At 43.8% G+C, this 13,039-nt stretch overlaps 1 protein-coding gene and 1 non-coding gene across 2 annotated transcripts in view; both read left to right on the top strand.

Annotated features, from left to right (window-relative positions):
* The first annotated feature begins 422 nt into the window (after nt 1-422).
* The window catches only part of LOC146186213 (uncharacterized), a 31,961-nt gene continuing 19,344 nt past the window's right edge, over nt 423-13,039 (top strand). The window contains exons 1-2 of the mRNA XM_084605643.1: nt 423-792; nt 11,805-11,989. Coding sequence (XP_084461769.1) covers nt 423-792; nt 11,805-11,989 — 555 coding nt within the window. The remainder of the gene's footprint in view (nt 793-11,804; nt 11,990-13,039) is intronic.
* Nucleotides 9,404-9,716, top strand: LOC146186214 (Nuclear RNase P). The gene has a single exon (XR_014708364.1).

Below are 13,039 nucleotides of genomic sequence, written 5' to 3'. Positions count from 1 at the left end.
TAGTAGTTCGTGGACTTGGACACCAGGAGCTCCAACAATTCACCAGATTTCCGAAATCTGGTAGCGAATTTCACCAGATGGCAACGGTGATGTGCAGCCAATGATACTAAGCAACTTCAGAGCAGTCAGTATTGCCGAGAAAGCTGTTGTAGTTACTGTACCCGGTAGCAGCATGCAAGAAGAAAGATCTCATTCTTGCCTAATTTATTACCTCTTAATTGCATATTTTAGCTCTGTGTTGCTTCATCTATGCGTGGCTAAACACTGATTCAAATGTCGATAATACCATATGCTCCACATTCGCCATGCTCTTGCTCCCGTCTTACGTCAGCTCCCGTTTTCTCTACCTCCGCATTCATGACAAACAACTAAGGAAGGTAGAAACTAACGTGGTGCATTCCTTGTCTCTGTTTCAGCGTGCCATGAACTTTGCCCCGCCGTTCCTGGTCCCCCCGCTGCTTCATCTGCTGCTGTGCCTGCTGACGACACACTTCGTTATGTGCCTCTCTACTTCGAGCAACGGCAATGCCACGTTTTCTGCCGCCTTCACAAACACGTATTCACTGGCGCTCCAGTCCGAGGGCAGCAAACAGCGGTGGCGAGTGGTTCGAGCCGTCTCCTTCCCGGGACGTAGCGTCCGCCGCGGTCCCGGAGCTGTTGTCCCCGCCAAGCAGAAGAGGATACCCAGCTCCGAAGAGATTCGCGCACTGCGCCGCCTCGTCTTCGAGCATGGTTTGGAGGAGGAGATTGCGCAGGAGGTCCAGGGACGGCAGGCCAACTACCCGGTCGGAGGCGAGCACGTCTTAATTGTCTCTCTATCTTTTCTTGGCGGCTTTTTGCTTCTGACGGTGCACCGCCTCAGAGAAACGCTTCAGAGTTTGAGACAGAGGTTAACTGAATGCTTAGCCAGGTTGGCGTACGTGGGGTTGGCGCAATAGACAAAAGATGAAAGACGAAGTAAGGAAGGAAGAAAATTAAAAAAAGGTTGGTTACAGCAGCGTTAATAATGTCACACGGTGGTGACAAGGCTATATACAACAATCGAAGAGACTGGGATTTAATAAAATTTTATCGTGCTGACGTGCGTCCGTAAAGGAAAAAAGTAATTCGGCGGCGGCGATAACAGCAAGAGTGATCGGCTGTAGTTCGAAAATCGTTGAGCCAGTCTGCGCTCAATTTGCCGTCGGCAGAGAAACACCTAAATAAAGCTGCACAAGGGGACTGCAGCACACTGAAACGTTGTGAAAACATGCGCGAGTGGCATGAATTATTCGGGATACATCTCGGCGTGTCTTGCACGACAAAGTAAATGTTAACGCCGCGTCTCGGTCACTCAGCGTAAATAAGCAAAGAACACAAGATCTTTCTGCGCAGCTAAAAGAACTGATAAGTCCGCAGGCCAGCGGCTGCCAGCAATAACAAATAATGATTACAAGGGTCCATATGTTTAGTGGCAAATACAAAAATTACTGCTGTGACGTTTATTAATTTTTCACGTTCGATACAGTTTGAGCAATTACTGAATCCTACGAGGCCGAATTTGCCTGCAGTTTAGCGACCGTGTTCAGTTCATCAAAGACGAAAAGCAAAACCTCCTTCTTCGCCGCAGTTGTGAAGTTGTTAAGGCGCTCGACTGCTCTACCCCAAAGATGTGGGATAGCGGTGAAAAAAAAAAAAAAAAACATTGACCCGGTAACGAGAGGGGATGATGGGCATCACTAAATTATGCGTCCCGTTCATATTCCAGGACGTCACTGGCCGATGAGGTCGCTCGAGCCAGTTGAACCACAGCTCGTTGTTCCTCGCGTTCGGAGCTGCTGACCAGGGCCGCATCCCAGTCCTCTCGAGTGGAAAGTGGAATAGGGGATAGTTTGGGATTTTGTGGGCAGTCCAAGAGAATGTCATAGGTATACATCTGCTATATCACCACAGCGTTGGCAGTGCCCACTCATTTGTGGGTCAAACTGGTTTACTATAGCTGAGCAGAGCAACGTATTTGTTTGGCGCTAGTGGTGTGAGTGGTGGTGGTGAAAACATTGTAATGCTTTTTTGAGCATTTAAAAGTTTTCGCCAGTACCACGGCGCCATAGACCACGTTCTTCTTTTTGGGATCGACCTTTACAATCTGCGTTGCTCGCAGTAGTAGCCTCGCATTGCTCTGAACTTAAGTAGAGGGGAGGGGGGTGAGACATTCAGGCTGCTCATGGAAACAGTGAGGTTCCCGTGGAATGAGTGCGCCGGCCGCTGCGTCTGCAACTTCAGTGCTCCGGACACCCTATCGCCTGGAGTCCAAATTATTCGTTTGATGCGGGATCTTGATCTCTGATGCAAAGAGCTAGCGGAAAGATTTCCCCTACCAAGTAACTGTCATATAGGCCGTTGAGTCCATAACAATGCATTTGGAGTGCAGGTCTCCAGCCGTCAAGGCGATGACGACCTCCTTTGCTTGGTTTGGATGTGCGGGTCTAAATGATAGTCCGTCCACCTGAATTCCCTGATATACGACTGCCGCCTTGTAATACCCACTAGGCGATCATCCAGCTACATCAACATAGTAAACCCCAGAACGGGAGCCGAGCACCTTTTCTTGCGCTTTGGTACGCGCCTGTCTTTTTCCTCCATGTGTTTCGTTCGTCGTAATATAAGGGAGTAAAGCAACCCGGAGTTTGTATAGCTCGAAATCTCTGGGATGCACTCTATGTGTACATACAGTTTCTCTATTGCGTTGAATGTACAGGTGGCCCAGCAGGCGTCACGTAGGGGCACTCTGTATAAGCCGCGTGCATTTATTTGTAGGGTGCGTTTTCCTGAACCCTTCAGTAGAGTTAAGGACACCTAAGGAAGAGTTTCTGATTAAGGAAAATTTCTTGTTTGACGAGTTGGTGCATATTTGTAGGAACGAGTTGCGTTGCGCCCAGAAAGACACACACAGGTCTTTATGTACGCAACTCGTTCCTACAATAGTTTTCATTATTACTATTATTATTATTATTATTATTATTATTATTATTATTATTATTATTATTATTATTATTATTATTATTATTATTATTATTATTATTATTATTATTATTATTATTATTATTATTATTATTATTATTATAGCACAAACAACTTTTCTTTTTTTCTCCGCCTGTATGGGCTACAAGAATTGCCAGATGCATGCAAGAGGAGGAACAAAAAATATTAGGCTCTCTTAGATGCCTCTTAAGAGGAGAATGGCGAAAGCCTACGCTTCCTATCCTACAATTTGCCTCCCATTTTTAGCCTCTTGTCGGCATTCGTGGCTGCGTTTCGATGGAGGCGAACCGAAGAGGCGTCCGTGTGCTGTGCGATGTCAGGGAACGTTAAAGAGCACCAGGTGGTCGAAATATCCGAAGTCCTCCACTACGGCGTCTCTCATAGCCTCAGTCGCTTTGGGACGTTAAACCCCACAAACCAAACCAAACTAGCTACATATAATTATAATTGCTTTACACGAAGGGAAAGGTGCCGTATCTATCACTTTCTCCGGCAAGTGTGTTTGGACGGTACACCATCTCTCCTGTCGCGTGGCGTTCCTTGGCGCGTGTTTAAGTGTGGTATTGCAGATGGCAGGGACGCATCCCGCCTAGGCCAATCAGAACGCCGCAAAAGCGGGACACAATTTGTCCACGACAGCATGGGCCATCAAAGGCTTTCGCCTGAAAAAACTCATCATTATTGACTTGCGAATGAGCACTGTATACTCAGAAAAAAAGACTGCGCTGTTATCTATGCGTGATGGTCAGATATTAAAGTAGAACAGCCCTCAGAAGAAAGAACCTACAACAGAATACGGGAGCCGTATTTGCTCATATCTCTTCCTTCTTTTCTTAGTTACATAGTAGAGTCAGTCTTGACTCAATGGTCGGACACTTGCAACATTCACGATGAGCCAATCCGGCTGCTATTCTTACCATTCAACGGAAGGCTGTCCATAAATATAGGCAGAAAGCTTGCAATGAGGCGAACACGATGACGGCTACTGATTCCTATCGCTGTTTCAAAGCTCGCGTGTGGTCGCGCCTAATGAATTGTATCTAAGCGCGAGAATGGAAGTAACCACTATTGTATGGTATAAACAAATAAAAATAACCTAATTTCAAATAGCTAAGGGTCACTGCGGCGTGTCAGTGAAACCAAAGCGCATCGTTATTTAATTTGCATTCACCTGCACACCCTTTCTGCCTTCGCTTTATTGTGTCCTTTCACAGACGACAGTGCTCGATAGCACTTGCCTTTCATGCACGATCTATCACGGATACTGTTCCAAAGAATCAGCACTATGGAAAAATTCTTAACAAATGCGGAAAGCCGTGTAGTCGGTCTTGTCAACAGTTGAAAGCAGATTCAGATATGTATCGTCTCCAGCGTTCCGCGTAGTTTGGCGCCAAGGAAGATAAGAATGAAACACCAGTTCACAGTCCGAGGCAGTCATGTAAATATATCCTCGGGGATTAAAGCACTCGACAAAGTACCGACTCAGCTCATCGCGCTCTGTCGGAAACTCTCTGTTCCTGAGACTGTCGTAATATCCTGATTTCCTAGCACGTCTACCTGATATATTGCAACTGGCATAATGGCGGGGTAATATAACGAAGGTATAGCACCACGCCACTTCTTGCTTTCACACAAACAGTTGCAAGGCTTATCACCTATAAGCTGCAGGTACGCGCGTAATGAATAATTGCCCCCTCATTGCAAGCTGCTGGGAAGAGACCGTCGTTTTTTCAGCAGCAATCGAGTAATGCCCTCTGTAACTCGGTCTGATAAGTCGCGATGAAATTGACAGCAACCATTTGCAGGGCCAAAACTTCATATATCTTGCTTTGGGAACGCTTGAAAAGTGATGAAACCTCTGTCAGGAAGGCTGTGAGGCAGGGAGATAACATATATCTACTAATATGTAACGCGTGTTCTGTGGAGGTATGTTGAAAACTAGATTGGGAAAGTTAGGGTATAAACTCAATATATAATCCCCAATTTCCTAATGGCAACCTTTCTGAGTAACTCAGGAAACTAATAGCAGGCGATGATCGAAGACCTAGACAGGAAATAGTATATCTAAAAGTTAATTTGAAGGAAACGAGGCCACTGTTCAACAGTCTAATAAAAAGACCACAGTTCACGATGCATAGCGATACATACACCGTAACAGGCAAAATAAAACATCTGCCTGTGGGGAGGGCAATGACTGCAGATCCAGACCAAAAGAGGAGCAAAATGATTAGGAGAGTTAGAAGGATGGATGGGGGTATTTGGCACGTAGTCTCAGATCATAAATAGCAGGTTCCCAGTATCTCTCTAAATAACAGTATTTAATAGTTACACATTTTCAATACTCGTGTATAACGGTCAGATTCTTGGAGGCTTAAAAATGTTTGAAATTAATTTTAGGATGGCACAGCTGACTCTGAAAAATAAAATTATACGCACAGTGTAACATCCGCAAAATTAAAGCAGAGCGAGACAGAGAACAAACTTCCATTGACGATATTTTATTTTAACTCAAGAAGAAATATACATACGAGAACGTCATGAAATCGGGAGAAGGAAAACGATGGTAACGGATTCCAGCAGAAGGCAATGCGGGCAAGGGGCGGCAGAGAGCGAGATGGGCATGTTAGACTAGAGAGTTAGCGAGGATTAAATGGTCGACAATAGCAGAGGACATGTTCAATCGAAGGCCAGTAGGTGATGTTTTTGTCCTACGCTAAAGCTGATGATGAAAGGTTATGACAAAAAGAAGAGGCAAGGAGTGAAAGTGATGCAGCAATGTTTCCGAAGGTGGGAGGGAAAATATTGGAGGGAGAGAAAAATGAAAAAAAGTGTGCAGGTCGGCAGAATGGGGGCGGTTGTATGTGTGGAGCGCACTTCTTGATAAAATGAGGTGAATGCGGCATTCCAACAGAAAACGGTTTTCGCGTCTGTCCGGAAGAGATGAATAATGATGTCTAGCAGCACAATGCCTAATACTCTAGGTTCTTGTTGGGCCGGAATGAAGATTTACTTGTTTCATTCACGTCATGACGTTTGACCGAGTTCTTCGGTCCCGGAATGAATGCATAGCAAAAAATGCTGCAGAAAGCGGTGATTTAAACGGCAGAAAATAAATAGTAATTGCGTTTGCTTGCGAGGCTTTCTTGACTGAGCTCGTAACTTTTGAAACGAATATATACGCGCTCGTGCCAAGAAATAATCCTAAATGTTCCTAGTCTTAACATTTCTATAAATATTAAGTTTCTCTTTCGAAATAAAATCAGTTTTTATATTCAAAGCACGAGCCGCGCCGCAATTGCCATGAAGCGTTCGTTACTGCTGTCGTGGAAACCCTGAGTAGATTATGCGCAGTTTTGTTTTGTTTTGTTTCGTTTTTAATTTAAACTTTGTTCTACATCGCCAAGACGTTGCCTCACAATGATGCTGGCAGAATACATTTAGAACACAAAAAGTTGTATTTCTGCAGAGATATTACGCAAAAGAAATTCGCGCTTCATTGAATAATAAAGGCACAGACTTGCTGCTGGAGCCGACTGCACGTGTTGCAAGTGCGTTCCACTTTAAGATTGTTTTAGGCGGGAAAGAAAAGTTCATTTTTCTCACTCCTCCCCTAACTTCCTTTGTTTTCGACAGCACGCAGAGGCAACATGAAAAATTGTTCCCCCGTCCCGACAGTGCAAAATGTGGCGTGCGACATTCTGTTCGAAAATATTCAGTATGAAAATCTCAGTCATCTCCTGAGCCACAGAAAGAACTTTGTTGTAAGCCCCGCGGAGTTTTGCCCGGAAATTTTCACAAAATCGCCCTGTATTCTTCGGCAGACTGCGCTCTTCACTGTTAATCAAGAAAGATGCCACGTGTTTTTCGTCGGGAGAGCGGATTTCATCACGCAATTTGTTCCGTTTCTCCCGTTTTGGGACAACTTTTTCTGATTCACACGAAGTAGATATAGTAAGTTGTAGCAGTCATCCGAGGAGCTTAGACTTTGTCAACAGTACAACGCACTTGTCCTCTTCCCCCTGCAACAGGAGTTATGCGCCTATATATAGAAAGCGAGCGTCGTCTACGGGCGAGCAGGAGAAGCTGCTCATATGTGCAAAAACGATACCCTCTAATGCCCCGCACCGTTGCTTGGTAACAAATTAAATTTAAATGCAAAACCACAGATGGGGTGTCATGCGATAAAACACTGCGAAAATTTTGTTGCCCTTTATAGTTCATGGGTAAATGCTTTGTTGCCACATCGTTATTTCCCCCCTCCGCCCCCCCCCCCCTTTTTTTTTTTCGTCTTGTGAGGTATCATAAATGAGGACTACGGTGGTGATCACGATGGTGAACACATAAAAGCATAAAAGGACAAGAATTCAGGGAAAATAGAAAATCAACCGTTATATAGATATAAATATTAAAACTGAAATCAAGCAAGCATGAAGCAACAATTCTGCGAGTTTCAACCGCAGGAAATAAAGTTTTGGTCCAAAATGTAGGTCATGTTTGGTAGATAACAAGAATGAAGACAAATATTAATGAGATCATGCCCGAGATAGTTTTTAGATGTACCGCAGGTATTTCCCAAAGAGATGCCTTGGACGGCAGGTAGAAAGGGGGGATTTAAAAATTACAGGATTACAAGAGGTTAATGGCGAAAGCCTTTCCTCCTTCTTTTCTTTCTCTTCTCTCTACCTCTATGTTGCGTGTTTGTGTACTTGTTATAATTTCATTTATTTATTTTCTTTGGCTACGTCGTCACCGACACCGGCGTCTCAGGACTTCTCTCCTCGAAATTTGAGAATGAAAGTCTACTACCCGAAAGGGAAGGAAGGAAGTAAAACTTCATTATTTTCACCCCTACCCAAAAGGGGAAATTATGTCGGCATCCTGTTATTGTTACGTCTCGCGGACACATCTCGCGGACTCTCGCGAAAAAATCTCGCGAACCCGAGGGTTTCAACATGGTTTTCGCCTTATTAAGGCCACTCTAGGCGAAGATGGATCCCAACCCGTCCGAGCGATTTGTGTCCGCTCTTTTCAGCAAGCGGCCTTCTTTGCTGGCCAGGCTTGAACGCTTTGACATAGTGATCGGCAACTGCGTTGTTATTACACTAATAACATTAACAGGAAAGTCACCACATCGAGTAGTGGGAGGTTACCATTACTTAAATAAACTGAAAATTCAAGAACACTTTAACATAGAGCAATCTCTGTGCGAAGACTATCCTTACACGGTGCCACCTCACGTGCAGCCATGGGCGAAACATATGCGATGTTAACGGTTTGACAAAATATTCCTGAGTAATAACTGTGGCTAGAGGATATGCTGGAGGTTTTTTCAGAAACACACAGGCAACACAATAATGAACGACCGTATATGCAGAAACTTTGTGGTATTGCCCGTGTTCTTCCTATTCGTTAGAGATGTTATAGGGGGCAGATAAAAATAAAACATATATATAAAAGAGCCTAACCTTCACCCTAAAGGTGGCAGTATATTGAACTTGATAAAAAGGTGATTTGCGGGGTTTCACTATTGTGCCGTTTTAATTTGCCGCACCACAAAGCTTTTGTTAAGTGTTAAGTTGCGCGCTCTGTCAAAACAGGCTGCCCCCCTTCCCCGCCCCCTCATTTTTCTTATTTTTCTTTCCACCCTTCTTCTCTCGAAAGCCCTACAGAAAGTTTGGAAAATAAATATGACGGTCTTGAAATCAAAACACATGTTCAGAAATGAGGCCACGACGTTTCTGTGACATTATAAGGGGGGGAAAAAATCCACATTGAATGTTTTCTTTACCAGCCATTTATTAATTTGTATTTTGTGTAGCTGCGCATAATTTGGCAAAATATGTTGTATAGCGAGAAACACCCTAAGGCACCGTATTTTTTATTTCCTCGAGAATATCTGGAGCGACTGAGACCGTATTCTTTGTTTTTTTTTTTTTTTTTTCTTTTTTTTTCCCCGTATCGTATGCGCATCATACGCTTGACGCCAGCGCACCTAAATATGCAAACAAAGCAGCAGCAGCCGCATACAAAATTACGGGACATTTGCTTTCGTTATATGTTACAACTGTGGGATTAAGAAAACCGGAATAAAGTGTTGACCAAATAAATCTCCTTTGTGCGCGAATGGTTAGTTCACGCGGACGGGCCTCCCTTAGGTCATTGGAGAGTTGCATTTGCCAGTTGCGCAACAAAGTATTGCTTCGTTTGAGTAAAAGTACAGTGCCGAATAGTACTGTAATGCTACTTCAATAACTACTAAGAGGAAATATTTTGGTAGTCACTTAGTTTTTTTATAAAGTTTTTTCCCCTATAAATATCGTGTTGTCGCTTTCACTGCGGTATTTATGGCCGCCTCTGGGTGTCCGCTGACGGGTTCCGGGGTGATGCTTGCATAAGGGGACACCTCCGGAGCACGCTGTTGCTCGAATTGCTTCCCCTGGGAAGGTCTGAGACAGGAGCCCGCCCCGTGAAGGCCCTAGGCGGGTCCCAACCGAGAGGTCGGTCGGCTCCACAAGAAACGTACGCCGCGGGGTTCGGTCGAGGGAGGAAGCCTGCGCTCTTACCGGCCTAGGCGGACCGAAGGGCCCCGGTCGGCCGTTGGAAACGGACCGTGGCTGGCGTTATGAGCTCGATTTGCAAGGTGCCACACTCGCATTCGTGCGAGGTGAGCATAACTCAATTCAGACTACTCCATCTCGGGGCCCCTCTTTTCTCTTTTTTTCTTTCCTTTTTTCTCTTTTTTTTTTCTTGTGCGGGCTTGGGGGTCGCAAAGCGTTTCCCGCGTCTCTAGGCGCTCGCTCCATACCATGTAATCGAGATAACAGGCTCCACTTTGAACAGTGTGTACTGAACACTGATTGCGGCATGGTATTTAACCTTCATTGATTATGAAGAATGTGGTCAGTTAAGCTTTCCCGAAAATTCATGCTTTTATTCGACATAAATATTTCTTTAAGCGATCGCTTACATAGCTCATTCGGCCGAAAAGGCAGAGGCGCCGTAATACTAGTTGCAGTTGCCGGCCCCTGTTGCCGGGAATAACTGAGAGGCTGCGTAAAATATCGTATCGTGGTAATTCGAGACTCCGGTGATCGATGATTTACTGGTGTTCGATTATTTACGATGATTTAAGGAAGTCATTGCGATAATTGATGAATTTGAGAAATTAAAAAATGAAAAAGTTGCGAATAGGGTGGTTCAAAAGTGTCAAAATGATCGCAGTACAAGTCAGTGCTTGATGATGCTAATTAGGAAATTCGGCATGCGTAAATAATCAATTAAGTATTTGAGATAATTAGAAAAACATGAAAAATTAGAAAAAGAGGTTTCAAAGGTGTCAAAATGCACAGAATGAAAAGTCAATGCTTGCTGTTGTTAATTAAGAAAATGTAGACTGTGTAATTCATCAAGTCATTAAGTGAAACAATTAAAAATGGCATATCAGAAAAAATATTCAAAAGGCCCTTGTCAGGTGTTTGTAGCATATTTATCCTAAACGTCCTCGAGCTTTGTATTGCGTAATACAGAATAAACATTATTATTATTATTATTATTATTATTATTATTATTATTATTATTATTATTATTATTATTATTATTATTATTATTATTATTATTATTATTATTGTGTCAAAATACTCATCATGGAAAACCTATGTTCGCTGATCCTAAGTGGGAATATAAAACAATGTAAGATACAAAATGTGGAAAAGAAAAAAATCCGTACGTGTGAAACGCTAATGTATCATACCCTTAATGGTGGTGCCACCGGGAGATACGTCGGAAGGAAACAGCGCTTTCAGCCTCTTTCAAGAAGCGGATTCCGAGCTTACCGGTGGCGCCATCGCCCGGCTGGCTTTAAAAGAAAATAAATATTAAAAACTAGAAATTTAGAAATTAAAGAAGTATTGAAAAACATCACCCGTGTGTTAAACGCTATCGCGTCAAATCCTAAACGGCTTAGTTTAAGTGTACCCCGAATTTTTTTGTTAGAATTCTACGCAACTGGAACTTTCGCACTAACGGGAACCTAGTGTAGTTAAACGAATCTCTGAAAAATATCAAAACATGCAACACAAGTAGCCGGTCCCTGTTTCACTGTTGGCAGCCAATTATGGGTGCTAATATCGTCTCCATCGAAAAGCGGCCACTGCCGCCGAGATTCGATCCCGCATCCTTTGGCAAAGCACGCTAGCAACCTAACCACTGTACCGCCGTGGCGGGGCCGTTCTACTGAAACGGGAACTCACGGCTAAGGTCAGCAGTATCCTGAGCGCATTGGTTATAGCACATTACACACAGCCCCACAATTCCCGATTGAGGAAGTACATGTGGGACTCTGGAGTCATGAATGGCGCACAGCATTAATTAATAATTTCTTTCCGGACGCAAATGAAGTCTCCGAAGTGAATGAGTCATAGATATCATAGAAAATTGCAGAAATGGTGTCAGAAACCAAATTCACAGTGACAATTTTTTCTCTACATTTTACCTATTGTGGCAAGACTAGAACAACTTGATTGATTGATTGATTGATTGATTGATTGATTGATTGATTGATTGATTGATTGGTTGATTGATTGATCGATTGATTGATTGATTGACTGATTGATTTATTGATTGATTTATTGATTGATTGATTGATTGATTGATTGATTGATTGATTTATTGATTGATTGATTGATTGATTGATTGATTGATTGATTGATTGATTGATTGATTGATTGATTGATTGATTGATATGGTAAATGATCACTAATAGCCTGTGCTGTTTTTCGCCCTAGGTCTTTCCTTCTTCCAGATGCTCTCTCAGTTCTACGACCTGAACCGTTGCCGTACTCCTCAGGGTCTTCCGGGCACATGCGGCGACATCACGCGTTGTATTTATCTGCTTCTTGACTTTAGCCGCCTCCGGCAGTCTATCTGCTTCCAGAACCTGCTCTTCCCGGGGGTTTGCTGTCCTGGGAGGGTAAGTACTAAATGGGCAGCGCTCTATACATTGCTCATGTGGTGCTACCCGTCTCTTGCAATGCGACCTGTACAGCGCAATCAGTATGGGATGGCTGCCAAAGGAAAAGTTGCAACACGTTTTACATGCATCCAAATGATCTCTTTCGTGAGAAATATTGAGACAAACTGTGTTCGGTGAAAGAAATCAGGAGTCCTATACAAATAGTTTTGTTTATTGAGCAACGGCACCGAGGTAGCATCGCGAGCCACGTATGCATGACACTGTCTGAAGAGGACCCAGGTAGAACAAGAGGAAGGAAATGGCTTACACGGTGTGAAAGAGCACTGAACAAGGGTAAAAACGAGGGGGGGGGGGGGGGGGGGAGCTGCAGTGTTCAGGTCGAGCCAACGTTTCGACAAGTGGACTTGTCTTCGTCCACTTGTCGGAACGTTGGCTTGACCCTCCCCCCTATCTTCTCTCTCTCTCTCTCTACCTTTGTTCATTGCTCTTTCATTCTGCTTGATCCCCAGGTGTTCTAAATTACTCCGTAGCCCTCCACTACGGCCCCTCTTTCTCTCTTTCCACTTTAACTCCCACCTTCCTCCCTTCCCTCACGGCGCGGTTCAGGTGTCCACAGAAAACGAGTGAGGCAGTTACAGCGCCTTTCCCTTCAAGTGAACCAATTATTATTATTCTGCTTGAAGAGGTTGTATATAACTGAGCACTTTATAGCCCTTGTGAATGGCGCCTGGCCTTATCCCTGGGATCGGCTTTATAAGGTTTTGCGTGATTTTAATGCTAGTTCATGTTTGCGGGCGTGTGCATTGGACGTCGGTTTGGTGCGTTCCCTGCATTCCTCTTCTCTCCAGCGCACCGTTCCTTTTCACATAGGATAAGGTAATGGTATTTAATGATATTGGTATTTAATTTTCATTTTAACACATACCAAACGTTGATTGTACTTCTTCTTTTATTGTTGACATCGCGAGTACGTTGATATGAGAGCAAGTGAAAAAAAAAAAAAAAAGAAATCTGTCTACGCTTTTCGCTCTACGCTAAAGGGTGGAC

Source organism: Amblyomma maculatum, chromosome 6 (assembly GCF_055883805.1).
Source record: "Amblyomma maculatum isolate TAMU_Amacu chromosome 6, ASM5588380v1, whole genome shotgun sequence".
NCBI classification, from domain to species: domain Eukaryota; kingdom Metazoa; phylum Arthropoda; class Arachnida; order Ixodida; family Ixodidae; genus Amblyomma; species Amblyomma maculatum.
This window is presented reverse-complemented; position numbering and strand designations above follow the sequence as displayed.